General features: G+C 41.3%; 1 protein-coding gene across 4 annotated transcripts in view; it reads right to left on the bottom strand.

The window, feature by feature from the left end:
- Positions 1 to 19,377, bottom strand: part of EPSTI1 (epithelial stromal interaction 1) — a 99,103-nt gene extending 79,726 nt beyond the window's left edge. The window contains exons 1-2 of one of the 4 annotated variants that reach the window (XM_045477541.1): positions 19,067 to 19,377; positions 2,002 to 2,060 (exon numbers count right to left, since the gene is read on the bottom strand). In XM_045477541.1, coding sequence (XP_045333497.1) covers positions 2,002 to 2,060; positions 19,067 to 19,245 — 238 coding nt within the window. In that variant the 5' untranslated portion in view covers positions 19,246 to 19,377. The remainder of the gene's footprint in view (positions 1 to 2,001; positions 2,061 to 19,066) is intronic. The other 3 variants (XM_045477534.1, XM_045477550.1, XM_045477533.1) reach the window with 3 other exon arrangements.
- Between the last annotated feature and the right edge of the window lie 7,037 nt (positions 19,378 to 26,414).

Raw genomic sequence — 26,414 nt, 5'->3', positions numbered from 1 at the left:
TGAGGGCTCCAGCCCCTTGCACTCCATACCACCAGGCAGGAAAGCCTCCTCTAGGTGGAGCAGTGCTCGCTGCCCAAATAACACACTCTGCATGACAGCAGGGGGCGCCCGTGATAGTAATTCTGTTCAGTGCGCCTCCAGATCTCCCCCACCTTAGACCCCATTGTTTCAAACGCCGTATGTAGTATTTTTAATTATTAGAGGGGAAAAAAAAACTCCTGAAACATACCCCAAATCCAGACCACACTAAGGCATAAATTCCTGGAAAGTATTTAAATCACAAGCTCGTAAAATGCCAGAACCTTTGGGACTCAGTTGGGTCGCTGGTTCAGTTGCTGGCAATACCCACAGTCTCTGTCTGCATAGCTATGACCGTCATACTCTGCATTGATGCAGGTGTACCATCCAGGGTGCAACATGTCTGGTGGAGACTCAAGTCTCTAATTTAGACAACTGCTTCCCCGTTGTGCCTGTATGTCCATTCTTAGTCACAATATTAAATTTCCTATCAAGATCTAATAAAGGAGAGGGACACCTGGATGGCTCAGTCAGTTAAGCGTCTGACTTCGGCTCAGGTCACGATCTCACAGCCTGTGGGTTTGCGCCCCGTGTTGGTCTCTTGTGCTGACTGCCCAGAGCCTGGATCCTGCTTCAGATTCTGTGTCTCCTTCTCTTTCTGTCCCTACCCTACTCTCACACACACACACACTCTCTCTCTCTCTCAAAAATAAACATTTAAAAAAAATTTTTTTAATTAAAAAAAAAAGATCTAATACACGAGAGCACAGAATGTCAGGGCTAGCCCCACAGCTTGAATTGAACAGGCCTCATAACTTCTTTGTGAACTGGTTGAACTTGAGTTCTCCATCTACCTCTAAGTTATAATGCTGTAATTTAAATGGCAGCATTTATTTTACGGTACAACTTCAAATAGGCTATGCACCCACTAGGTACAAGGAGGGCAAAAATGAGTAAAGTGTAGTCCCTGCCCTCAAAGAGGCTGTAATCTAGAACAAGGAAATGGACGCTCTCAAATAAAAACAGCTGAGGACAGACTCTGATACTTACAAAATTATGGGAGCACAGAGGTTAAAGAAAAATTCCATTAAGAAGGGATGGGACATGGGGCGCCTGGGTGGCTCAGTCGGTTGAGCATCCAACTTCGGCTCAGGTCGCGATCTCACTGTCAGTGAGTTCGAGCCCCGCGTCGGGCTCTGGGCTGATGGCTCAGAGCCTGGAGCCTGCTTCCATTCTGTGTCTCCCCCTCTTTCTGCCCCTCCCCCGTTCATGCTCTGTCTCTCTCTGTCTCAAAAATAAATAAAACGTTAAAAAAAAAGGAGGGATGGGACAGGACAGATCAAGAAGGGGACAGATTATGTCATGATCTGTTTCATATATAACTCATCTGCTCTGCAAGTATTCATAGCCCTGTAAAAATATCTGCAGTCAACCCAATTTCATGGGAACTAGATAATTTATTGGCAATAGATGTGAAATTGTTTAAGTCCAACAGAAATCTGAGATTTGCCATTGTGCTATGAGTTCTGCTATTAACATAGAGAAACTAATTTAGAAGGATTAACAATAGAATAATTTTAAAAGCTATAATTAAAGCTGCTAAAGTTAAAAAAAGAAAAAACTCTGTAAGATTTGGTGAGTCTATACGTATCAGAAAATAAAACCATAGGGGCGCCTGGGTGGCGCAGTCGGTTAAGCGTCCGACTTCAGCCAGGTCACGATCTCGCGGTCCGTGAGTTCGAGCCCCGCGTCGGGCTCTGGGCTGATGGCTCAGAGCCTGGAGCCTGTTTCCGATTCTGTGTCTCCCTCTCTCTCTGCCCCTCCCCCGTTCATGCTCTGTCTCTCTCTGTCCCAAAAATAAATAAACGTTGAAAAAAAAAATTAAAAAAAAAAAAAAGAAAAGAAAACCATAAACCAAAGTAAATCAATCCTACTCTATAAGATGAGAAGCATTCTGAATGTTAAATGAATAAATATACATACTCCTTTGTATCTGATTTCTTCGGTTTTCATTTGGTGTTATCAAGGTATATGCGCCTGTGCTGGAATAAAGAGGAAACAAATTGATTATCATGAGAAACTAATACATATAACTTCCAGACACTCTTGCTGCTAATATACTGTATTTATGATCATCACCATCAAATAGGTACTGTGGAAGATAATCTTCTTAAGACCCAGCTCTGTTCTCTGGGAGGTTACAATCTAGTTGTCAAGTAAAACGAGTGCACATGGCCAAATATGGAAATATAAAGCAACTGATCAAGACCGACAAGTGACTGCTTCACAGTTCGCTCTAGTAAACTGTCTTTGTAGGGATCCACCGTTCCTCCAGGTGGCACTCAAGGGCAAGTCCCTTTGAGATGGCGTTAGCCGGGCATTCTCTTCCATCATGACCCACGTTGGGAGTACAGAAAACATTCATGCATTCTTTGGTCCTACAAACTGGAAATACATGCCACTTGCAACGTGGCCACCTTCTCTTCATGACCCATGTGAGTGGCCATGTGGCCACATCTTGTGCTTCCAGGCTCTGACTCTCCTAGGCATGGATCTACTAGGTCTCCTCTTCTCCTGGGGACACAGATAGAACATAATCAGGAGCTCAGAGAAGCATCCTTGAAGCATTTTAACTCATGGGGTGCGGATCTGGGAAGATGGCATTTAACCAAATATACACAGCACTGAGATTCCAGGAGGCTGTTAAAATACTGTGAGCTTTTGAGGGCTGGAACTTGACTGATCTGTACCCACCCAGCCTCTGGCACAATGCCTGGCACAGGGTACCTGCTTGATGACTGTGGGCTGAACTGAAATGAAATGATGCCACAGACCCAGTCTGTAAATCTGTTTGGCAGGGGGAGAGAGGCTCTTCTTTGAGATGATGGATGTGGCCCCACAAGAGCACCAATACCTCACAGAGCAACAGACTGCAGCATATGTGTGGGTACAATTTTAGGGGGAATGCTATGAATAAACACAATCAGCTTGTAAGTGAAGGTTGTTTTTTTTAAAACCCCAGATACTCTTAGAATTCTCTCTCTTCAACACAGAATGTACAATTTCAAAGGACAAATTAGCAAAGATTGAATAGTAGAGGCCAAAAGTGCTGATTAACAGAAGTCATTTCTTCCTTATCTTGTTATTTTCCTAGCAGTGAGACTTCAGCCTGCTTCAAACTGGGCTTTAATTTTAGACTTGTAAATGGGAAGTGTACAATCACCTTTGCATGCAAATGGGGCTGCAAGATGCCCAATTACCTAACATATATCAGCAGACATTGCATTTGTAGCCTCACATGCATACAACGTTATGAATACAAAATGAGGAGGCTGCTACTGAAAATTAATCCCTTGTCCATTGCATATTCTTTGTTCACCCTAAGAAAGATTTTTCACTCCTCAATTCATAGGAGCTTGGGAGCTGCAGTTCTGTGGGGAATGGCTACACACTTGAATATGATGCAATGGTGAGCCATTGTACAGAGCCTTAAAGATGAAACGCAAGGCACTGGATTTAAATGCTCGCCGTGACATGATTGCACAATCCTTCAAGTCTAGCAACATCGTGGCACAGAGCTTCTTGCCATCCCAGGGATTTGACTCTACTCAACATTGTGGCACAGAGCTTCTCGCCAACCCAGGGATTTGACTCTACACTGATCGGCAGTTCTCAAACTTTAGCACGCATCGGAATCACCTGGAGGGTCAGTTAAAGCGCAGAGTTCCTGATTCAGTAGGTCTGGGGGCGGGGGCGAGGGGTGAAAACTGGCATTTTTAACAGTTCCCAGGTAATGTTGATGTTCTTTTTTTTTTTTTTTAACATCCATTTATTTTTGAGACAGAGAGAGACAGAGCATGAACGGGGGACGGTCATAGAGAGAGGGAGACACAGAATCTGAAGCAGGCTCCAGGCTCTGAGCTGTCAGCACAGAGCCCGACGCGGGGCTCGAACTCACGGACCAGAGATCATGACCTGGGCCGAAGTTGGACGCTTAACCGACTGAGCCACCCAGGCGCCCCAATGTTGATGTTCTTGATCTAGAGACCACACTATGAGAACCACTGCTGTAGATCAATCAAGTTATATTTGAACATTTAGACTTATGGGAATTCAGGGGTTAAATCATTGATAAAGATATAGATACAGATACACACCGAAGGTCACAAGGTTAATTAAGCAATGGTACTCAGACTCAAATGCAGGACTTTTGTTTTAGATTAGTTGGGTGTTTGCAGCTAACCCTTCAGCTTGACACAGAGAGTAGAAGATATGATCGTCACTCATTTCCAGCCTCTTGATAGACTTCCAAAGTAACCTACTTTACTGAGCACCTATTTATGGACTCACATTAAGGGGTTTATGAAGAATGAAGGGAGATATGAAAAAGCAGACCAATCACTTTAATGGAGCTTATATTTTAGTTAGGAACAATTTCTGAAGCCTCTGGAGCATACCACAAGAATATCCAAACAAATGTCAAAGTAAGAGGACATTAAGTAGAAATTCAAGGTGGGGGACAGTCACAGAGGGATAGAAATGAGAAGTATAGCTAGCTGAGGTTTAAAAGACAGGGTCTGAAATGGCCAAAGAAGGGTTTCTTTGCTAGGGCTTTACCAAGAGCAGCTTCACAGAGAATTTTCCAAGTCCCATGGGCCACCCTTATGCCCAAAATTTAAATTTCGTTAAAGATCTGGAAAGAAAAATCATTCTATAAGTAAAAGATCTTATTCCACAATATCTAATCTGAATATGTTCAAGTCTGATAACATCACAGTAGCATCTTCAGTTTTAGGAATAGAACTGCGGTCAATCTATTGCAATTTGTGTAGCCTACACGTACCCAGACATAGTGTGGGGCCATGAAAAGAGGGAAAGAATTATCCAACCCTAAATTCAAAGCCTTTTAACTTGAAAGCCTTTTAACATAACCCCAGGCTCAAGGAGAGGTCCCAGTAATAAATGTTTCATGTTAGAGAATTCCTTAGTAACCTTCTTAGTAACATTTTCTCGGCTGAAATTGCCAAATCTGAAACATAATATTCAGAAGAAAGCATGGCAAGTGTTTGGGCTTCTTCTAGTCCTCTGACTTGCTATGGAAAGAGGAGCCTACTTCTAAGGATCTGTTTTTTAGGTTTTTTATTATCATGTGGCAGAGAGTAATGCCTTGGTAGATACAAATATCCGTCCCTTCTCTCCTCCCTTTTTCTTGACATGAATAGCAAGTATAACTTATTCATGTTTTCAGCCAATTAATTTCCACCCACAGCAAGGGCCTCTGCTGTTTTAACCTGCATGTCTTCCCTTTCAACAGCCTGACTCTCAAAGATGCTGATCCAGACAAGCCCAACCTGCCTATATTTAGTATTCTGGGCATTTCCCGATTAAGCAACATTCAAGCCACTGAAGTAAATGTATATCTTTGAAAATGAGTTTCCTTAATTACCTCATTGAAATTTAATGAAATCTCGCAATTTGTAAGATTATTTTCACTTTCCAACAGCACACATCCAGGAGACATACTGAGGGAGAACATATAAAGAAGAGCAGAAGACAAAGAGAAAATGTGTTCCTGCACCATACAAAAAAAAATAGAGAGAAGAAAAATATATTTAAGAAATGTTTTTCTTGCAAGGTCTCTCCTGAGCTACACAATTGCTTCTCTCGTGTCCATTCTTGCACAATTTTTATAACATCTCATCAATAAGCGCCCTATGAAAATGTTATGCTGAAGTTATGAAAAATATCTTGGCTGGCTAAAAGTATTACATAAATATATCCCCTGGTGTGTACAAACTGCAGCAGATGTAATTTAAATTTCTAATTAGGAACAACACTGGTTTGACTGAAAAAGAAACATAGGAGCAAAAATTCAGAAACAGAAGATTAAGTAACAAACACATCTTTTCAAACAGTATAGGAGACATGTAAAGTCTACCATTCTTCAAAAAACTAGTTTGAGGTTTTCTTAGTTCAAGAAAACCTTAACCTTGCATGAACTTGAAAAAAAAGATTTTTGGTTAATCAAAGGCACTGGATTTTTCTTGCTATGGCTTTCCATATTGGTTTTTGTTATATGACCTTCAATATAGGCATCTGAAGCTTACTGTTTTTAGCCAACATGTGTCAAAACTTGAAGCATTCAGGTTTCCAAAAGTTTAATAAACAGACCATATTCCCAAGAAAAACAAAAAATAACAAGATCCAGCTGAGTAAATCATACTTAACCACTACACCTGTTACACCAACCCTGATCCAGCACTCCACAACTCCAGTGAAGAAGGGCTCATGAATTCTTTGACTTCAATATCTGCAGAGCCCAAAACACTGTCTACACATCCAAGAAGCTGATGTGAAGCAAGTTAGTTCTTGAACTCACAGCTTCTGGTGGACAACTGAATAGATACCCAGAGGGCAGAACAGACACCCAGAGGGAAAAGATACACAAGAGATCACAGGTCATCAGCACCTTTGTGCATAGGATAACTTTATGGAAAGTCGAAAAGGTATACACACACACACACACACACACACACACACACCCTCCATCCCAGCATTCCTATGTAGGCTCGTGGTTTAGTGGGATATGGAAAATTTATGCAAATGAGAAAAAAGTGCTCCTTCTTTCAGGTAGAGGTAACCCTACACTAGGGTGCATGGTTTGGTATGTATTTCAGCTCCAAATTACTACCTTCGCCAGACAAGTTTGTGTAGTTACCAACCTGCACAACCATACAGGGTAGACCTGAAAGATGTCACATTTAATCACTTAAAACACATATACAGACATAAATGATAAGGGCTTTGAGAAAAGCAAGAAGGATTCACTCTAAAGATACAAAGAATATATATGAAACATAGTATTATCGAGACTCACCATCTTTAAGAGGCCAAAAACTAATGATGGGAGTGGAGATGGGAACCAACTGTTAGGTATACTTGCAAAATGTATGAAATTGAATTCATATTTTCAGAACATAGAGATGTTGGATCTGGGACTTGATTTGAGCCTACTTGCAAACTACTTGCTTAACCTAACAAGCTAACCTTAGCCATGTTACTGTTTCATAGATACAGGCAAAAGCCATGAGACTCCTGGGTCAGAGACAAATGCAAGGCATGAGGGATTTTTATCTAAATCTCTGCATAAAACATTTAAAAACAAAATTCATCTTTTATTTCTGATTTTGAAAGACATATGCTTATAGAAGAAAATCACAAAATATATTTTTAAGTATTTAAAAGGCACTCATAATCTGACGCCTCAGAGATGACAATTAGTTTCATTTGAGTGAATTTCAGTCCAATCTATATTCTGTACATATTATTACACCGTTGCAAACCTATCTTAAGTCCAATTTTATGTCTTACTTTCACTTGTAGGTGCTTTCCCAACTATTCATGTAACAAGCTTAATATTAGATGGCTACATAGTATTTCACAACATGGATGCATCATAATGTAGCCACTCAACTATGTCAGGTGTTTCAATTGTTCACAGTTTTAAACAATACTGCACCATGTACAAAGCATAAAAATACAGCTTTGCACAGAATATTAACCAGAACAAAACTCTAAAACAATAAATAAACAATAGTCCTCAAAAATCAATACTTTGAACAGGAATGTGGACATTTAAATTTTTCTTCCTTAGCTATCTCATTTGCATTTCCAAAATCCCAGAAACAGTATGATCAAATGATTAATTTCTGTTCTGGTGCCTGACTCTCCTCAATTCTTAAACTAGGAAAGATGCTGGCCCTACCCAACCATTGATTTTTCACCTCCTTCTTATTAAATGGCACCTTTGTATTATTCAGCTTCACAAAGTACCCAATTAAAAGACTACAGTCCACAACCTTTTTTACAGCTAGGTGTGACCATGCTATTAAGTTTGGGAAACCTGAAATGTAAGGGGAAGCTATTGAGAAAGGTTTCTAGGAAAGCTCCTTTAAATGGAGACAGGCAGGAAAAGCTTTTTTGTTGCTTTCTCCTACCTGGAAGGCTGAAGTGGTAGCTGGTGCTCAGACAGGTATCTTGGTCAACGAGGCAACTTGAATATGGCAGATATGCATCAGAAATGGCAGAAATGGGGCACCTGGGTGGCTCAACTAGTTAAGTATCTGACTCTTGACTTCAGCTCCAGTCATGATCTCACGGTTCCTGAGTTTGAGCCCCACATCAGCACAGAGCCCGTTTGGGATTCTGTCTCCCTCGCTCTCTGCCCCTCCCCCACTCGCTCTCTATTATCTCTATCAAAATAAATAAAAATAAATGAAAAAAAAAAGAAAAGAAATGGTAGAACTGAGGGGCACCTGAGTGGCTCAGTCAATTAAGCATCCAACTCTTGATTTTGGCTCAGGTCATGATCTCACGGTTTGGGAGTTCCAGCCCAGTGTCGGGCTCTGCAGGGACAGTGCAGACCTGTTTGAGATTCTCTCCCTCTCTTTCTGCCCTTCCCCCACGTATGCATGCGCGTGCTCTCTCTCTCTCTCTCTCGCTCTCTCGCTCTCTCTCTCTCTCAAAATAGATAAACATTTTTAAAAATGGCAGAACAGAAAGACAAAAGCAATCTGGTGCTCTGAGACTATAAAACCTCCACATTAGTGGTAATCTATTGCCAAACTGCCTGGCTTGAAACCCTAATTCCGTTACGTTCTACCTACAACTTTGGGCAAATTACTAAGTTTTTCTATTTTTTTCACCTGTGAGATGGGGCTAACCACTACCTACTTCTTAGAGTACAGACATAAAGTACTTAGGACAATGCTAGAAAATATATGTTCTATTATGGCTTCCTGTTATTTGTACTACATCACCCGTAGGCTAGCTACCTTCAGACCTCTCTCATAGGCGAGAAACAAATAGACAAAGCCATCTCTGCTTAAGACACCTAATTGGAGATATTGTATTATATGTAATTGTAATATAATAATTACATATAACCTATGTGTAATATGACACCTCCTTTACCATATGTAATGAAACCTAGCCCTGAATCATATGCTGCGATTCCATTTCTTTGCCCCATCTTCTTCAACAATGTATGTGAGTTAGTTTTTCTGTCTTTTTACCTCCTGGTTCTGGCATTTGCCACTCACATCTATATCCTAGTTCCTGATTGTTTCCTTTCACCCATGTCTTAGGAGTCATAAGAACCACTACATGAAACAAAGTAGTGTTGATAAATCTCTCGTTCAAGATTAGTATATAGTCTTCTGTAAAAGACAGCATGGTTCTGAGCCCAGGTGTTTTGCTAAATTATTTATTGAGATATAATATTTTTAGGCAAACTGCACAAATCTTAAGTATACAGCTCCATGACAAACTTCCTTTTAATTTATCCAGATTCCAAAAGAATAAAGGAAAAAAGAGAGAGGCATAAAAAACTTTAGAATATCACCTGAAATTATTTTTGTATCTTAAATTTTAAGCCTATAAGCAAAATTAAAATATTAGTAAAATGAGAACCCATATACTATTTACCTATATTTACCAATTGCTCACGTTTGGCCATATTTCTTTCACTCCCTTCATGTTTATTTTTTCTGAACCATATAAAAGCAAGCTGCAGAGTCATTAATGCATAACCCTGAATACTTTAACCTGTGTCTCTCAAGAACAAAGACATTCCCCTACTTACACATTAAAAACTATCACACCCAAGGAAATTAATATTACTATGTAGTCTCTGTACAAATTTCTAAACTGTTCCAATTTTTTAAGTATTCTTCCCTACCCCCACCACACCCTGGATCCAATCATGGGTTACACACACCTGTTTTTTGACAAGTCTCTATAGACTCCTATAATCCTGGACTGTTTCCTTGACTTTTTTCTTCCTTTCATGACTAACAATTCTGAAGAGTCCAGGTGTGATGGTTAACTTTGTGTGTCAACTTGACCTGGCAACAGGATACCCCCGTGTCTGGCTAAACGTTATTTCTGGGTTGTCCATGAGGGTGTTTCTGAAAAATGTAAGCATCTGAATCCATGGTCTGAGTAAAGCAGATGGCCCTTCCTCTTGGTGGGGGGGGGCATCATCCAGTCCCTTGAGGGCCTCAACAGAACAAGAAAGGCAGAGGAAGGTGGAAACCAATTTCAACCTGACTGCTGAGCTGAGACATTGATCTCCTGTCCGTGGTACTCCTGGTTCCCAGGCCTTCACACTTAGAGGGGAATGTACACCATGGCTCTCTCGGTTTTAGAACTTCCAACTACACAGTGGCTTTCCTGGGTCTCCAACTTGCAGATGACAGATCGTGGGACCTCTCAGCCTTCATAATTATGTGAGCCAATAACTTATAACCTTATAATAAATTCCTTTATATATATGAAATAATAATCCCTTAATACAAACATATACAATATATAAGCATATTACATATACAATACATATTATATACGTAATAAATATTATATATTTATAATGATAATCTATATAATATATAGTACATATATGTAATCTATTAGTTCTGTTTCTCTAGAGAACCCTAATACACCAGGTAAACTGTCTAATAGAATTTATAGAATGCCTCACAATCTGAATGTGAAACATTGATGACTTCCTCATGATTAGATAGTCAGGTGAAACGTGGGGGAAGAGTACTACATAAAAGATATTATCCAAGATTCCATTGTTAGAACAAGGGCTGTTTCCTTGCACAACTAAATAATAAATCAATGCGAGAATAGAATCTTCCTGTAAGTTAGCGGGCAATCACATTTTAAAATAAAGATTAGAAAGAGAACATATCTTCTCCTGCCTGTCACCTTCTATTGGCAATAGAAATCAGAAGGCATAATGGCTCTAAGACTTTCTACTTGGCCTAAAGAGTCAAAAAGCACAGCCTACACTTTAAAAATAAATATGTCTTGGGGCACCTGGGCGGCTCAACTGGTTAAGCATCTGACTTCGGCTCAGGTCATGATCTCACAGTCCATGGGTTCAAGCCCCGCACCAGGCTCTGTGCTGACAGCTCAGAGCCTGGAGCCTGCTTCAGATTCTGTGTCTCCTCTCTCTGTTCCTCCCCCACTCATGCGCGCTCTCTCTCTCTCAAAAATAAACATTAAAATTAATTAATTAATTAATTAAAATGTCATCATATCAAACCATTTGAAGTGTTTCTTCCTAAGGATTAGAATTGCAGGGAACTTTCACTTTGTATATTATTTTTGTAATGTTTGAGTTCTTATAATAAGCAGGCATAACTTTATTTTTACAATCAGGGGAAACATTCCAAAAAAAAAAAAGAATTTTTCAATGAGGAAATATTTAAAATTCAGACTTCAAGCAGGGGCTCAGATTTGCTTACAAGATTAGGTCGCATAGGATTTCCACTCTCTGGTGCACCAGTAAAATATACACTGGGCAATACTAGCCCTTGAGTGTTAATGATGATAAACGTCGTTAGGTTTTCTATCGGATTTTAACGGACTGCCTTTTAAGTTTCATATTTGGGGGGAAAATTATGAACATTACAGAACAAAGGAAGATTGTCATTAGCTGATTCTCTGATACAGAACAGACCCTTCAAAAGCAGTCTTCATCTTTGATGATTTTTTTTTTCCTGTTAAGCTTTTGTTTCAGATTCAAATAGATTCTGAATAGACGCAATTAACCTTAACAATATGTATAACCTTACAGCATTCTACTGACTTTGAGTTAAGTAACCTTACTGTGTAATTGAACTAAGTTTCTTTTTTCTCATTTCTGCTATGCGTCTACTGATTATTGCAGGTATTATGTATTTTCAGGCTTTCATCATCCTGTTGATTTATTGTTTCACTGTTTTAGCTGTCAAAGACTTTTTGAGAAATGCCCACTCATTTTTGATATTGTATTTGAGCAAAAGTGATTGCGCCCCAAGACTTGGCGGACTGCCAAATGTATTCCATCCCGAGGGGTGAAATCCAGTGCAGAAAAGTTGGAAATTCCTTCTAAACACCACCATAATTTCGATCCTCCTGTCTAAACAGGAAGAGAAAGTGGATCTAAGCAAACCAGACTGTCTCTCCTTTCCATCCACCCCAGCAATCTCTTCTGCTACGCACAGAACCATGCTTTTCACACTATACAGGTAACCCACTAATGGGTCATGAAACCAATTTAATGGGCTTATTTTTAACAAATGAGTGTAGAAAAGGTCAGTGTTCATCACATAGAAGAAAGGTGAGCGTTGTTTTGTGAAGACTTTTTCAGTTATATATAAACTCGTACCTACCCACACCTGTACCAGATCATGAACGTCAGATGCATTGCATACACTAGCCTTTGGTCAGAAGTCTGAAAGATCACTGGAAGGCAGGATGCTGTTTAGGTTGCTCATAAACAGAAACAGTAAGAGAATTATTTTAATGCAAGCCCACCAAGCTGTCATTTAAGAAAAGCAGCAGAGGGGTGCCTGGGTGGCGCAGTCAGTTAAGCGTCCGACTTCAGCCAGGTCACGATCTCGCAGTCCGTGAGTTCGAGCCCCGCGTCAGGCTCTGGGCTGATGGCTCAGAGCCTGGAGCCTGTTTCCGATTCTGTGTCTCCCTCTCTCTCTGCCCCTCCCCCGTTCATGCTCTGTCTCTCTCTGTCCCAAAAATAAATAAACGTTGAAAAATAAATAAATAAATAAAAAAGAAAAGCAGCAGAGACAAGAGAACCCCCACAGAAACTTCATTCTTGCAAACGACTTCTTTGTCCAAATAATTTTAAAGCTGTACATAAAGGTCACATTACCGTTTGTACAATGCCACTCCCTTTAGCCTACAGAATTTCTATTTTCTTGATGTGAAAATATGACAATTGATGGAAGCTTAACTAGCTGCACTCCCACTCCTTCCTCCCGCTCTGTATCATGTTCGGGATCTAGACTTAGGTAGATAGACTCAGGTTTGAGTGCTGCTTCTTTTACTAAAAAAAAAAAAGCCATGAGATTCCAGGACGTCATTTAATCTCCAAAGACTCAGTTTCCTCAACTGTAAAGTGGCAAAGTGTTTACTGTATCAAGAAAAAGCAATTATAGGACATGCATAGTACAAGGTCTAGCACATGGTTAAGAGTTCAAGACATAAGAGTTCAAGCTATTGATTGTTATTTCGGTTTTATTCTCTTGGGGTGCCCACCTTGACTATTCTAGGTCACAAGTAATTTACTTTAAGCTACCACAGTATTGGAATGCTTTGCCATACAGCTCATTTCAAAAATAAGTCAGATAGGCAGAGTTCTCCTGATTAGTTTGCTAGTAGAATATAGTAATCATTGAGACACCTAACAAGCTCATTGAGCCATATAATTATCATTAAGAGTTAAACACTGTTGTTTTACAAACTTTCTGAATGCTTATGAGCCTTGCCTGAAGATTGAGTTATAGTCCTCTAATGAATAGCCATCTATATTGAGCCGTCAAGAAGATTACTCATCGGAATCAATCATAGATTTTTCTCTTCCCATGTACTATTATTTCATAGCACTAAAAGGGCCTGGAGCTCTCCAACCCCAGGGAGGAATAATAACCTGATGCTTTCATGCCATTTAACATCTATAAACAAAAGCTTACTTTCTCAGAGTCATATGAGGATTCAGAAGAGAAATTTGGGGCATTGCGGTGAAGAAGAAATAGTGAAAGCAGTTCTTATAAGTTTGTAAAAACTTGTACTTAATTTAAGACTATTTTATGTAGCCAGTTCAGAATCAAGTGAGGTGAGTCAAGAACATAAGTTTTTGATGATCTGTCTTAGACATAAGACATTATATTTCAGGATTCAGAATATACTCAACAATTATTCCAATAGTGATGCTCATAAAAATTGAACGCTATAACTTAATGACTATATGATCATATATTCCACTTTATACCCCATCCTATATCTATAAAATGCTTAATACTAATGTTTCACAGTGTTCTTTAAGGAGAAAAGAGAGAAAAACTGGGAAGTGGCCATTAATAAGTGGTCTTATCAAGCCATCCTTTATTTCCCTTCACTGTTCCTTGAGACTTTGAGGACAAAGGGTATGAGTTACCAGGTTTATTTCCTTCCCTGGAGCACAGCAAACTGGGAAAAGTATTGAAGTTTTGAGTAAGGAAATGAGGGAACTAGAACTGCAAAGGGAGGAAATAAGAAAAAGGAGTGGGTTTCCCTAGTATACTTATATAGCACTTCAACAGCATCGAGTCTGAGCAGTTAGTAAGCAGGGCTGTGGTGTATCTGAGAGGCTGTGTCAGCTTGGGTCCTCCAATTCGAAGACATCAGGACAGGATTAGACATGCAAGATGTTTTGGGGGAAAACGCTTAGGAAGGACCAAAGTGGAATGCGCACGGGTAGGCAGTGAAAGCCTCAAGAACATGAGCAGGTCTGATACCTATGAAAGGAGAGAGGGGAGGGGGGGATTGAGCGGGAAGAGCCTCAGACTGCTGTATAGTTCTGAGAAAATCTCGGAGAGTTCAGTGGGGAGTCTTCTGGCAAAAGCTGCCCAATAGAGAAGTCCCACATAGGCCAGGAACACGCTTACATGAGTACCCTGGAAAGTTCGGACACTGGCTGGAAGGGTGCAGAATAAGAGTGCTCTCAGAACAAAGGGCATAATGGACGGTGGCAGCTGAGGCTACCAGTTGACTATGCTCCCCACAGTAAGTTCTTTTGAAGGACATCTGAACACAAAGTTTCCCTGGCTGTCATAGGGGCCACATAAACTCCTGTGGTATAATAACAGATAAATACTTAGACCTTAACCCTGGTTCCCGGCACAGATCTCCAAAAATCCTTGGGATTCCACGTGATAAGAGTGTTGATTATATGCTAACGAGAGGACCCCAGAATGCTTCAGGATAGGAGTGATTTGCCAGGAAAACCAACCATGAGATTAGAGGATGATTTAATCGACTATGCCTGTGTAATGGAGCTAAATAAAAATTCTTGAATAGGGACTGAGGAGCCCCCAGAATGGTGAAAACATCCAAGTGCAGAGAGGGTGGCCCACCTAAACAGGGCATGGAAGTTCTGTGCAATGCCCCACCCTCCTACCTTACCCTTGCATCTGTCCCATTTGGTTGTTCCTGAATTGTATCCTTAATAATAAAACTGTAATCGTAAGCACAACAGTTTCCATGATTTCTCTGATTCGTTCTAGAAAACTAGGGGAAGAGAGGTCACGGAAACCCCCACATCTGTAGTCAGCCAGGCAGAAGTGTGGGTAGTTTGGGGACCCCATTTGTGGCTGGTGTCTGAAACAGGGGCAGTTTTGTGAAACTGAGCTCTAACCTGTGGGGTCTGCACTAACTCTGGGTAGTGTCAGAACTGAATTGAACTGAAGCTGGTTGGTGCTGGAATAATGTGTTTGATGTCAGAAAAAAAACCACACGCCTCCTAACCAGCCTGTAGACTGCGGCGCAAACATCACTTCTTGGTAATGCTTCTCCTGCTCCCAAGACGAACTCAGACCCTGGCTTTCCTTTATAGTGCATATACTGTTATTCCTATAATTATCTAATAACTGTGTACCCCATCAATTAGACTATAAGCCATATGAGGGCTTATCTCTTGTTGAGTAGTTATTTGTCCCTGAATTCGTAATTAAATATCCAGAGCCAGAGATCCTCTCTTCTTACAGGATTGTTGTGAGGACTGAGTTCATATACATAACACACTTTCACACGTTAACTGTTACATATGTTATTTTATTGCTTATCTTTAACTCTCTTCAGTTCTCAGCATAAAGTAGGCCACAAATATGTTAATTTATATACAAATTCAGTTCACCTGATGTTAAAGTAAATTGTATAGCAAGACTCCACATTATAGGTTCATTTTCAGAATATCTTTTTATTTACTTTAAATGGCATCAAGCTAAAGGACTATTTCCGGGTATGATTATAGACAAGTACCTGAGCTGAGGGAACCCTGTGTTGCTATCACAAGCAAGAGTCTATTGCCCAGAATTGGGTAAAGTCAGGTGAAAAATCTCCTTCTTCATATATAAGATTAAACCCATGCCTTAATCATATACTTATCTAGAAATTATATAAGTGAGTGGGAGATATTTGCAAAAAAGCAAAATATTGGGGCGCCTGGGTGGCTCAGTTGCTTAAGCATCCAACTTTAGCCCCGGTCATGATCTTGTAGTCTGTGGGTTCGAGCCCCATGTCAGGCTCTGGGCTGACACTCAGAGCCTGGAGACTGCTTTGGATTCTGTGTCTCCCTCTCTCTCTCTCTCTCTCTCTCTTTCTCTCTCTGACCCTCCCCTGCTAGTGCTCTCTCACTCTCTCTCAAAAATAAACAAACATTTAAAAAAATTTTTTTACAAAAGCAAAATATTGAAAGGGACAGTGAAGGTAAATTGTTACTTTGGATTCGAAGTATATATAAGCCTTTCTTCTCTTTAAATCTGTGTAAATTGCTTATGATACCTAGGGACAAGATAAAAATCACCAACTAAAAATAATTGGGAAAGCCAACATGAATTAGCACTTATAATTATTTAAATCCAAACATAGTCAAGAACACAGCCTTGCCTTAGAGTCTATTTGGAGGTTCTCAGGAGTCATTTAAAATATTAAGAGATTGCCTTAACATCTCCACGTGGAAGTAGGTGTTTTAAACCAGTGTGTTTTTACAATGCACGAATACTCCGCTTCAGGGTGACGGCACAGTACTTGATCAATTAACATCTGTTAAATGAATTTCAGGTTGTCAGCATCCCACATTTACTGGACATTTCCTTCCTGCCAGGCATGAAGTTCTGTTTTACGCATACACCTACACACAAATAAAGAAGCCCTCAGAGGCTGGTATTATCTCATTTTAAGTAATGAGGAAACTGAGGCATAAAGTCCTTGAGCACCTTGCTGAAGTTCAGAGAGCAAGTAATGGCAGAATGAGAACATGGGAGTCTGGCATCAAAGCCCATGCTCCTGTGCCCTCACTGGCACTTCCCTAAGGAATGAATGGAAAGATGTGCACAATACAAGGTGAAATCCCAATCCTTTGTCATGTAAATAAGCGCATATTGAGAATGAACAAATGAAGCTTATTAAGCACTTCATCCTTCCTTTTTCTCTACTTCCCACCAGAAAATGCTATAATTCCGCTCCAAAAAAAAAAAAAAAAGAATAAAGCCCTCTTTTAGGGTTTGTGTGTGCATTTTACTATTATTTACCATTCAACCATTTTCCTTGGTTTTCCAGTCCCATTAAAGGATACAAGTGAGAATAAACAATAGGAGTGACTAATGGAGATGTAAGAATTCGGAGTGGTCCAAACAGGATCTCCTCTACTGAACACCTAAAAGGGAATGACTCTCATAACGCTCTACGTATTGCAACCGGTTCGCATTTTTTGAAAATAAAAAAGCTCTGGGGCGCCGGGGTGGCGCAGTCGGTTAAGCGTCCGACTTCAGCCAGGTCACGATCTCGCGGTCCGTGAGTTCGAGCCCCGCGTCGGGCTCTGGGCTGATGGCTCAGAGCCTGGAGCCTGTTTCCGATTCTGTGTCTCCCTCTCTCTCTGCCCCTCCCCCGTTCATGCTCTGTCTCTCTCTGTCCCAAAAATAAATAAACGTTGAAAAAATAAATAAACGTTGAAAAAAAAATAAAAAATAAAATAAAAGAGCTCTGTGAAAGCCAACTCTCCCATGTACTCTCTAACGGTCTACCGGCAAATCTTAAAAATCACAAAATAGTATGCAGTGAGTTCTTCAGGTATTGAGGCCTGGACAATGAATTAGAAAACCGCCCCTTTCCGAGCAATTTCGTCCAGCAAGATTCTGGGGATGTTGACGGCCAAAAAAAAAAAAACAAAAAAAAAAACAAAAAAAAAAAAAACAAAAGAAAGAAAGAAAAAAGAAAAAAAAAAGGGAAAGAAAAAACAGATAGATGCAAATGCTAATATTTATGAGATGATATGAGCTTGCAAATAAATGACTGTATCTAACTAGATGCTCTTTAACAACAAAAAGGCATGTAAAGGGCGTTCATCATCAACCTGAGACTGTATGCCCATGACCTCTGCTACATTAAATGCTACAGCTTACTGAGATTACTTGAATTTAATGAACCTCTATCGTAGCAAGACACCTCTCATTCCGCAAAGGTGACAAATGAGGCAATCTCTAACTGCAACCACCCGGGTCACCAACCCCATCTAAGGGCAACCCTAAGTGGAATAATATCAAAAGCCCAGTACTCATGACTTCTTTCAAAGTTAAGGGATGAAAGAAAAGTTACCGTTTACGGGTCATATGGTGATACACTGTTCCTTGGCAACCAGCAGGTCTTTTGTGCGACTACAAGTTGATGGAAAGGGGGGAACTGAAAATGAAACTACTCAGAGGATTCCAATGCACAGAAGCAGCACTTCCGGAGCCCTGTGTAGCCATACTATCCTGTTAAAGAAGCTCCTTCCATTGGGAGGAAAGCGAGGATCACTGACGCGACGTAACAAACGTTTTCAGGGTACCAACTGTAGACTCTGAACCAAAGACCAAGATCGAGGTTACCTACATGACAGGAAACCCTGCGGCCACTCTCGACCTCACCCGGTCCCACTCCTCTGGTCGTAAGAGGTCATTTATCTGGGAACTTGGTTGAGATGCAAGCGTGCTCCCAGAGCCAGCATTTGGAGCATCTACCCCATAACACATTCCCTCTCCGCCCTTGCCCCGGCAGCTGACGCGGAGACACCACTTGAGGGCATCGACGGTTTAAACCAGGAAGGAAAACAATAATTCATGCTAAAGAGTATGAGTTCTGGAGACACCTGTAAAGTTCGTAGGAAGCTCAGGCGAGTTCTCCACACGTCTTTTCAATCCTGTAGCCAGTCACGAGAATTGGGGAAGCAATGTTCTTGAAAGGAACGAGAGCTGTTATTTAGCAAAGAACCGCAGACTGGCACACTCAATTTATAAGGTAATAATTCCTGAAAGCTTTTGGGTAGGCAAACGAGCCTGCACTCTCTCAGAAACCCCGTTACTGGGCCCCCGTGGTTTCAAACTCCGATGATCAAGAAAGTGCTCGCGAGTCTGTCTGAGGTCTGGGCTCCCGCCCCCAAGCCAGGTTGTTAAGTACTTACCACCGCTGGCCGGCGAGCCGTGGGCTCTCCTGCGAAGGGCTCTGGGGGGTCGCCTGCGAACCCGGTCTGGGACCTTGCAGCTGGCCCGGCTCCCGAGGCCGCCCGGGGGGGTCCCGGGCCGGGCGGGGGGCGGGGGGGGCGCCGAGCCCGGAGCCCACCACCCGAGTGCGGGTGAACATAGCTCTGAGTCCGCGGGTGCCCGGCCGCCGCTGCGGCGGGGACGCGGGCTGAGACGCCTCGGGAGTCTCGAGATGAGATTCGAAAGGGCAGGGGCAGCGGTTTCAACAGCTTGAGTTTCGATTTCCCGCCAGCAGCGGCAGGTGCGCCCGCCCCCGGAGGACTTCCCCATTTGGGCTCCACTCGGGCGCCCTCTGACCTCAGCGCGGGTGAAGGCTCTCGCTGCGCCGCCCTGGCGGGGAGAAGTGAGCCTGCTCCGCCCCTACCCGTGGTGATTCAAGGTCTCGCAGCCACCTGTGGTCAACCACGGACGCCGGATGAGGAGGTAGCCGCAAGGGGACTAGAACCCTCAAAGATACTTTAGGGCTGTGTAATAGGTAACCCCTAATTTGAGGTTACTGCTGGAAATTTGAGACCCTGAACAATAGATTAACCTTGGAACGCCAGAGATTAGGTGAATAAATAAAATCATCTGAACAAAATTTTGCCTTACGTTGTTGTGCACATACTTTCAAGTTAAAGGAAATGTGAAGTGGAATCAAAAGCCGAAAGTGAAATCAAAAGCCAAAGAAAGCCCAAAAGAGGGGAAGCAAGCTCTTGTTATTTATGATGGCGGCATTAGCGTTTGCTTACGTGTCTCCTACCACATAGGTTATGGGACGGAAGAGATCTCTCTCATTTTTGTATAGCCAGCATTAGGACAGTCATGATCAACCCACTACACATCAGAATCGTCTGGGAGCTTTCTAAAAATATGGATGCTGAGACTCACCCCCCAGACCTACAGATACAGAGTCTTGCAAGTCCAAATTTGGAAGGAAAAAATCTCCATTCCATAGTCGAATCATTGCCCAATGTCTTGCACAGACCGTGTATGAAACTAATACTTCTTGAATGTTTGATCAATTACTGACCAAGGCTGCCTGGAGAATCATTGCTGCCTAGCCCTCAGCTTGCCCAAGAATTTGCATTTCTAACAAGTTTCCTAGAGATACCCATGGGGCTGGTTTGGGGCCACCTTTTGAGAACCCTGCTGTGGGCAATGTGGGAGGCACAGAAGGTTTTTCCGTAGGGCAGTTATGTAATAATATGTTTGAGAAAGTTCTGTCAGCAATGTGAAAGACAGATTGAAAAACGAAGAGGCTGAAATCTGAGAGAGAAACTGAAAGCCTAGTTATTATAATCTAGGTGGGAAATCTGAGCTAAGGCAACAGCATGGGAAGTAGGAAGGAGGGGACAAAACCGTGACATTCCAAATGAAAGGTTAACATAGTTGGATTAAAAAAAAAAAAAAAAAAAAAAAAACTAGATGCAGAAGGGACCTGAGCTCCAGAGGTAGCAAATGGGACAGATGGGGAGACAGTTTGTACAGTACTCTGAAACCCAGCTCTGCCACATACCGGCCCCATGACCAAGGACAAGTCACTCAATTCCCTAGAGGCCCAGTTTCCTGATCTGCATTATGTGGAATGAAGTTACAGTATGTACCTTGTGGGATACTGTGAGGAATAAAGAGACAATCCACATCAATGCTTCTCAAACGCAGTTGATTTTGCCTCCAGCAGACATTTCATGATGCCTGGAGACATTTTTTGTGAAGCCTAGAAGGGGGAGAGGGGTATGTCTACTGGCATCTAGTGGGTAGAGGCCAGGGATGCTGCTAAATATACTGTAATGGACTGGGCAGCCTCCCAGAACAGAGAATCATCCTGCCCAAAAAGTCAATAGTGCTGAGGTTGGAAAATCCTGATCTAGGTAATATGCCTAGCTTAGAGTCCCAGTAACTTAATGGTTGCTGTTTGATGGTAACTATAAGGTTTTAGCTTTGTGTATAGGAGGAAAGCGGAACCATTCATCAGTAACCACGAGGAGGGACAGGTTTCTGGCAAGGGTGAAAGAGTTTGATTGGGGAACTTCCGGGTTGTAGGTGCCTGCAGGGTGAGAAAAGCAGTTCCAGAGTCCCCCCAAAAGTGGATCTGGGTGATCTTCCTGGAGGCAATTTTCTTCAAATTGTCAACTGCTGGGAAAATACCACTGGAACTTTTATTTCAGAGGATAAGAAAGAAGTTGTTTTGGTGATTGGATTCAATTCAAAGTTTGAATAAAGGAAAATCAGTTCTTCTAAAGGAACTAGTACGAGTAATGCTGACTTCAAGGAATACACTCGGGTGACCGTATTTATTTTAAAACCCGACCGCGTAGCACACCCAAGTTTCAAACATGAAATAGAAATAGAGGATAATAGGCAAAATCTAGATTGCTTATTCTGTTCATTTGTCATTTTGCTACATTCCTAAAGTGTTAAAAAATGTGAATGTGGTTTATTATTGCAGTAGACACTACAGGCTCCTTTAAGATACTTGAGAGTGGGTTATCTATTTGCATATCACATATTCTTTCACCTTATGTGTCTGTGTATTTGTGTGAAGATATGGGCTGGCCTTTTACTAGGGTTGCTCAGAGATGTGTGCCTCTGCAGCAATGGCTAGTGGAGAGAAATAGGGAGAGTGGAGAAGATTCTGGATCCCCACCCCTGCCTCAGCCCTTATCTCTTCTATTTATTGGATTGCTACCTGATTTTGTTTGAGTAAGAGCTCCATGGCTTTGAAAGTTCAAGGAATCATTATACTAGACAATTACCTGTATATTTTAAGGGACAAGGGGGATTACCTGAAATCTAGGGAGATTGTTAAATGGCCTGAAATTTGGCCAATTAAAGATTCCCTTAGGAAATGGCCTTCTTGTAAAATGTAACTGCATCCGGGAAATAATCATTTATTCATTCCTTAGGTAAAGGAGTTTAATATAAGCAAAAGATATTTTGGTTGGGGAAGAGGGAAGCTAAAATGGAAAAAAAAAGAGGATTCAAAAGGGTACACAAAGGAAAACGTTGTAAAATAAGACATTGATAGGAAATGGCAATTCAAGGCTACAATGAGCAGTTTTAGCCCAGCGTGCTGGGATAAGATTAAAGATAAGATGAAATCAAAAAGAAACTTCACCAATTTGGGCTTATGCTAACATATCCAAGTATGTCTTTTATCTTCCAAGGATCTAAATGAAGATACATATCTGGTTTTTAAATTAGTTGCCTTCGATTACTCTCTCATTAGTGTGAATAAATACAGACATAGATTCTCAGCTGTTTCTTGTCATAAAACGTCTCAGTGAAAATCTTAGTTTCTAGGGGTACCTGGGTGGTTCAGTTGGTTAAGCATTGGACTCTTGATCTCAGCTCAGGTCTTGATTTCAAGGTCCTGAGTTCAAGCTCTACCCTGGGCTCTGTGTTGGGCATGAAGCCTACTTTAAAAAAAGAAAGAAAGAGAAAGAAAGAAAGAAAGAAAGAAAGAAAGAAAGAAAGAAAGAAAGAAAGAAAGAGAAAAATCTTAATTTCTGAAAATTCCAAAAAGTCATGCTTCCTTAAATTTGATTCTGCAGTGAAAAGTTACATTAATCCAGTAGGGTGAGGACAGCAGCTAAAGATTTGATTTCTCTCTTCCAACAAAGGATCTACGTGAATCAGTGACTACTTTACTAGGCACTCCTCATTTTGTGTGTGTGTGTGTGTGTGTGTGTGTGTGTGTTTGCATAAGAGCACATTTGTGGCAATATCACATTCTTTAGAAATTCTTTAAATTTATGCCATAAATCATGGAATGCTACAATTATAAGTCACCTTAAGTTCAGGTAATAAATATTTATTAATAATAAGCACAGACCATTCACTCCATCAGACCCAGCAGCTACAGTGGGGAACAGACAGAACCTTCTTATGCTAACCCCTTGATTAAGATCACCTCATTTTAGACAGAAGGAAACAGAGACTTAGGGAAGTCAAGTGACTTCCAGTATTGTGTGACAACTTTGTGGCAGAACCGAATTTAGGTCTTCTGAGTCCACATAGAGCTTTCTACATTTTGGAAGATGATTGTGACAATATATATCTTTTGACAAAATCCAGAATTTGGAATGCTTTTCATTTGTTATAATTTCCCCACGAGCAGCTTTGTATTATTTCCCAGAACGGTTATGGCAAAGTCTGTAAACCTATTAGAATCAACATTAATAAAAACCGTTGCACTCCAACATTCATCCCTATAATTATGTGGTCAAATAATCTTTACAATAGACAGTGCTTTGTACAACTTGTCAAATTTTTGTGAATAGAAAACATGCTAAATTTGGGTTAGAATTCCTCTTCTTTAACTGTGATAAAGTAGTGAGCTTCATAGTGTAGAAACGGAAAGATGTACATTTGTTCGCTCTGTTTTTCTGATGACAATGAATACTGTCACTTGGGGAAATGAGGAGAAATGTGCTTTTAATAATATTTGCGATCTTCCAGAAGGTGGCTGCATTTCTTTGTTTATAAATTCATATCTGAGGAAAGCGTAATGGCTTCCATCTCTGAGTTGTCACACTGTATGGTAGCTGTCACCAGACCTCTGCTGGCTACAGGGATGAAAGAAATTTCCCTTCACTGGGGAAAGTTCTGAAGACTCTGTCAGTGGCATGGGAGAGAAATTCCCCTGAAGAGTTTCTTTAGCCATGATAAATGAACCAAACAGAAACTTTCCATAGCACTACCCATTTTAAACCCCACCACTATGCCTTTTCCAAAAATGCCCTCTCTTAGGGAACTTCTGACTGTCCTGACGTCTTAACTCCAAGCCAACTCCTGTGGGTATTCACATCCTTTGTAAGTATAGCCAGGTATGTAACAGAGAGTATGGCATAGGGACAAAGGGCAGAAAGACCTGAACTTGAGACCTGGCAGAGCCATTTAAGAATTCTGTGACCGGGGCGCCCGGGTGGCGCAGCCGGTGAAGCGTCCGACTTCAGCCAGGTCACGATCTCGCGGTCCGTGAGTTCGAGCCCCGCGTCAGGCTCTGGGCTGATGGCTCAGAGCCTGGAGCCTGTTTCCGATTCTGTGTCTCCCTCTCTCTCTGCCCCTCCCCCGTTCATGCTCTGTCTCTCTCTGTCCCAAAAATAAATAAACAATGAAAAAAAAAATTTAAAAATAAAAAAAAAAAAGAATTCTGTGACCTCGGGCAAACACTGAAACTCTCTGAGCTTTGGTTGCTTCATTTGTAAGATGAAATATTAATCATAATAAGACCAGCTGTCCAATCTACCTTCGGGGGTTGGTGAAGGCCAAATGAGAGAACATTTGTGGAAGTGGTTCGTAAATTGCACCTTGATGCCATATAAATGGAAGATCGTGTTGTGGCTTTTCTTGAGCTGTCAATGCAAGCACTTTATATGTTTTCCAATAATACTTAAATTTGTCCTCAAAGAGTTCTTAACTTTAGTTCTACCAGCTCCCAGCTTCCAATTGCTAAAACATCATAGAGCTATATCCTCAGTGTGCTTTATCTTGAAATCCCTTTCAGAATAGAAATAAAGCAGTATATAGTTTTACCTACCACTATATAAACGCCTGTCACAGGAGTACAGTCCCCAGTGAAGCTGGAATTCCGTTGGCATAACTGGAAGGCCCTGAGCACTCTATAGACATTCTGGGGCAGTATTCCATCCCTAATATCTTCTGGCAGCCAACAAGAGTTCCATTTCTATGGATAAAACTTAGGATCCTCCTATTTTACTTTACTTGTAGAAAGGAGTCATGTTAGAAATTCCCTTGGCCTTGCAGGCTTCCAAGAGTGCGATTTGGGGTCGGAATTCCCTGCAGGCATACCACAGCGGCTAGAGTTCAAGACTCTCCTGAGTAGTCCTCAGCAGCCACCCAACTATATGGCTTCTCTTTTGGGGCTCCAGTAAAACAATCTCTGACAAAGGGAGGGTGATGAAAATGGTTACAATAATGAAGTTTCATGCAGTCTGAAGAAAGGGAGTGAATCCCGTGTTATTCAACAAGGGTTCAGCATGCGTGCTTCAGGCTTTGTCAGATCGACCTGTGTTTAGATCTTGTCTCCACTACTTATAACACGAGAGACTTTGGGTGAACCACTGAACATCTCAGGGCTTCGGTTTTTTCAACTATAGAATGGAATGAGTTCTAAACCTACTGAAGATAGTTGTCATACATGTTAGGTAAGCATAAAGTGCTCAGTACCATGTATCCAACATGGTATCCTCAATAAATATAGTGATCAATACTATTTAAATTCGCAGGAGCACCTGGGTGGCTCAGTCAGTTAAGCCTCCAACTCTTGGTTTTGGTTCAGGTCATGATCTCTGGGTTCGTGGGTTCAAGACCCACGTTGGGCTCCGTGCTGACAGCACAGAGCCTACTTGGAATTCTCTCTCTCTCTCTCTCTCTCTCTTTCTCTTTCTCTGCCCCTCCCCCCTCCTCAAAATAAGTAAATAAAATTCAAAAAAAAAAAAAGAAGACAGCCAAATGGCTAGTAAATATATGGATATGCAAACTGAAATTACAATGAGATACCTCTATACACTCAACAGAATTACTAAAATGAAAAAAAAAAAAAGCTACCATGCGACAGGATGGGAAACTGAAATTCTTGTGCTCCACTAGAGGACTGGTAAATTAGTGCCTTTTTGGAAAATTGGCAGAACCTTCTAGGGCCGAGTATTTTCATACCTAGACATTCCACTGTTCACGTGCTCACCAAGTCCAGTGCAAGCATGATTCATCAGAGTTTAAAACAGAAACTATTTACATACCTATCAATAGTAGATGGATTGTAAATCAAACCATCCTGCTGTATACTTTGAACTTATACAGCGACGGATATCAATTATATCTTAACAAAACCAGAAAACTACGCGAAATAAGGCAAAGACAAGATAACCGACGAATAAACGGTGGTATATTCCTACAGTGTAATACTACTTATGAGAAGTTCTATAGTCGTCGTCCTAAAGGGCTAGTTGGCCATTTCTCTTACTTCCTCAAGCTCTTTTCAGGCATGATGGTGTTTCTATCTAGCCCCTCTCACTCACGTCACCTAGATTAGTTAAACTACAGGTTCGGCCGCAATAGTCGAGACTCAAAATAACTGTGATTTAGCAGCTTAGAAATTGTCTCTTAGGTGCTAGTCTCAGCACACGCAGGCCAGGGCTGGCACAGTGATGGTGTTACTATGGTGTCAAGGGTCCAGGCTTCTATTGTGTTGCTCTGCCTTCTCTCGGGTGCTTCCCTTATCTACATCAAATGCATAAATAATCCAGCCAGTGAGGAGGGAGA

This window comes from Leopardus geoffroyi, chromosome A1 (genome assembly GCF_018350155.1).
Source record: "Leopardus geoffroyi isolate Oge1 chromosome A1, O.geoffroyi_Oge1_pat1.0, whole genome shotgun sequence".
Taxonomy (NCBI): Eukaryota; Metazoa; Chordata; class Mammalia; order Carnivora; family Felidae; genus Leopardus; species Leopardus geoffroyi.
Note: the sequence above shows the minus strand (reverse complement) of the source record. Positions and strands in the feature narration are given on the sequence as shown.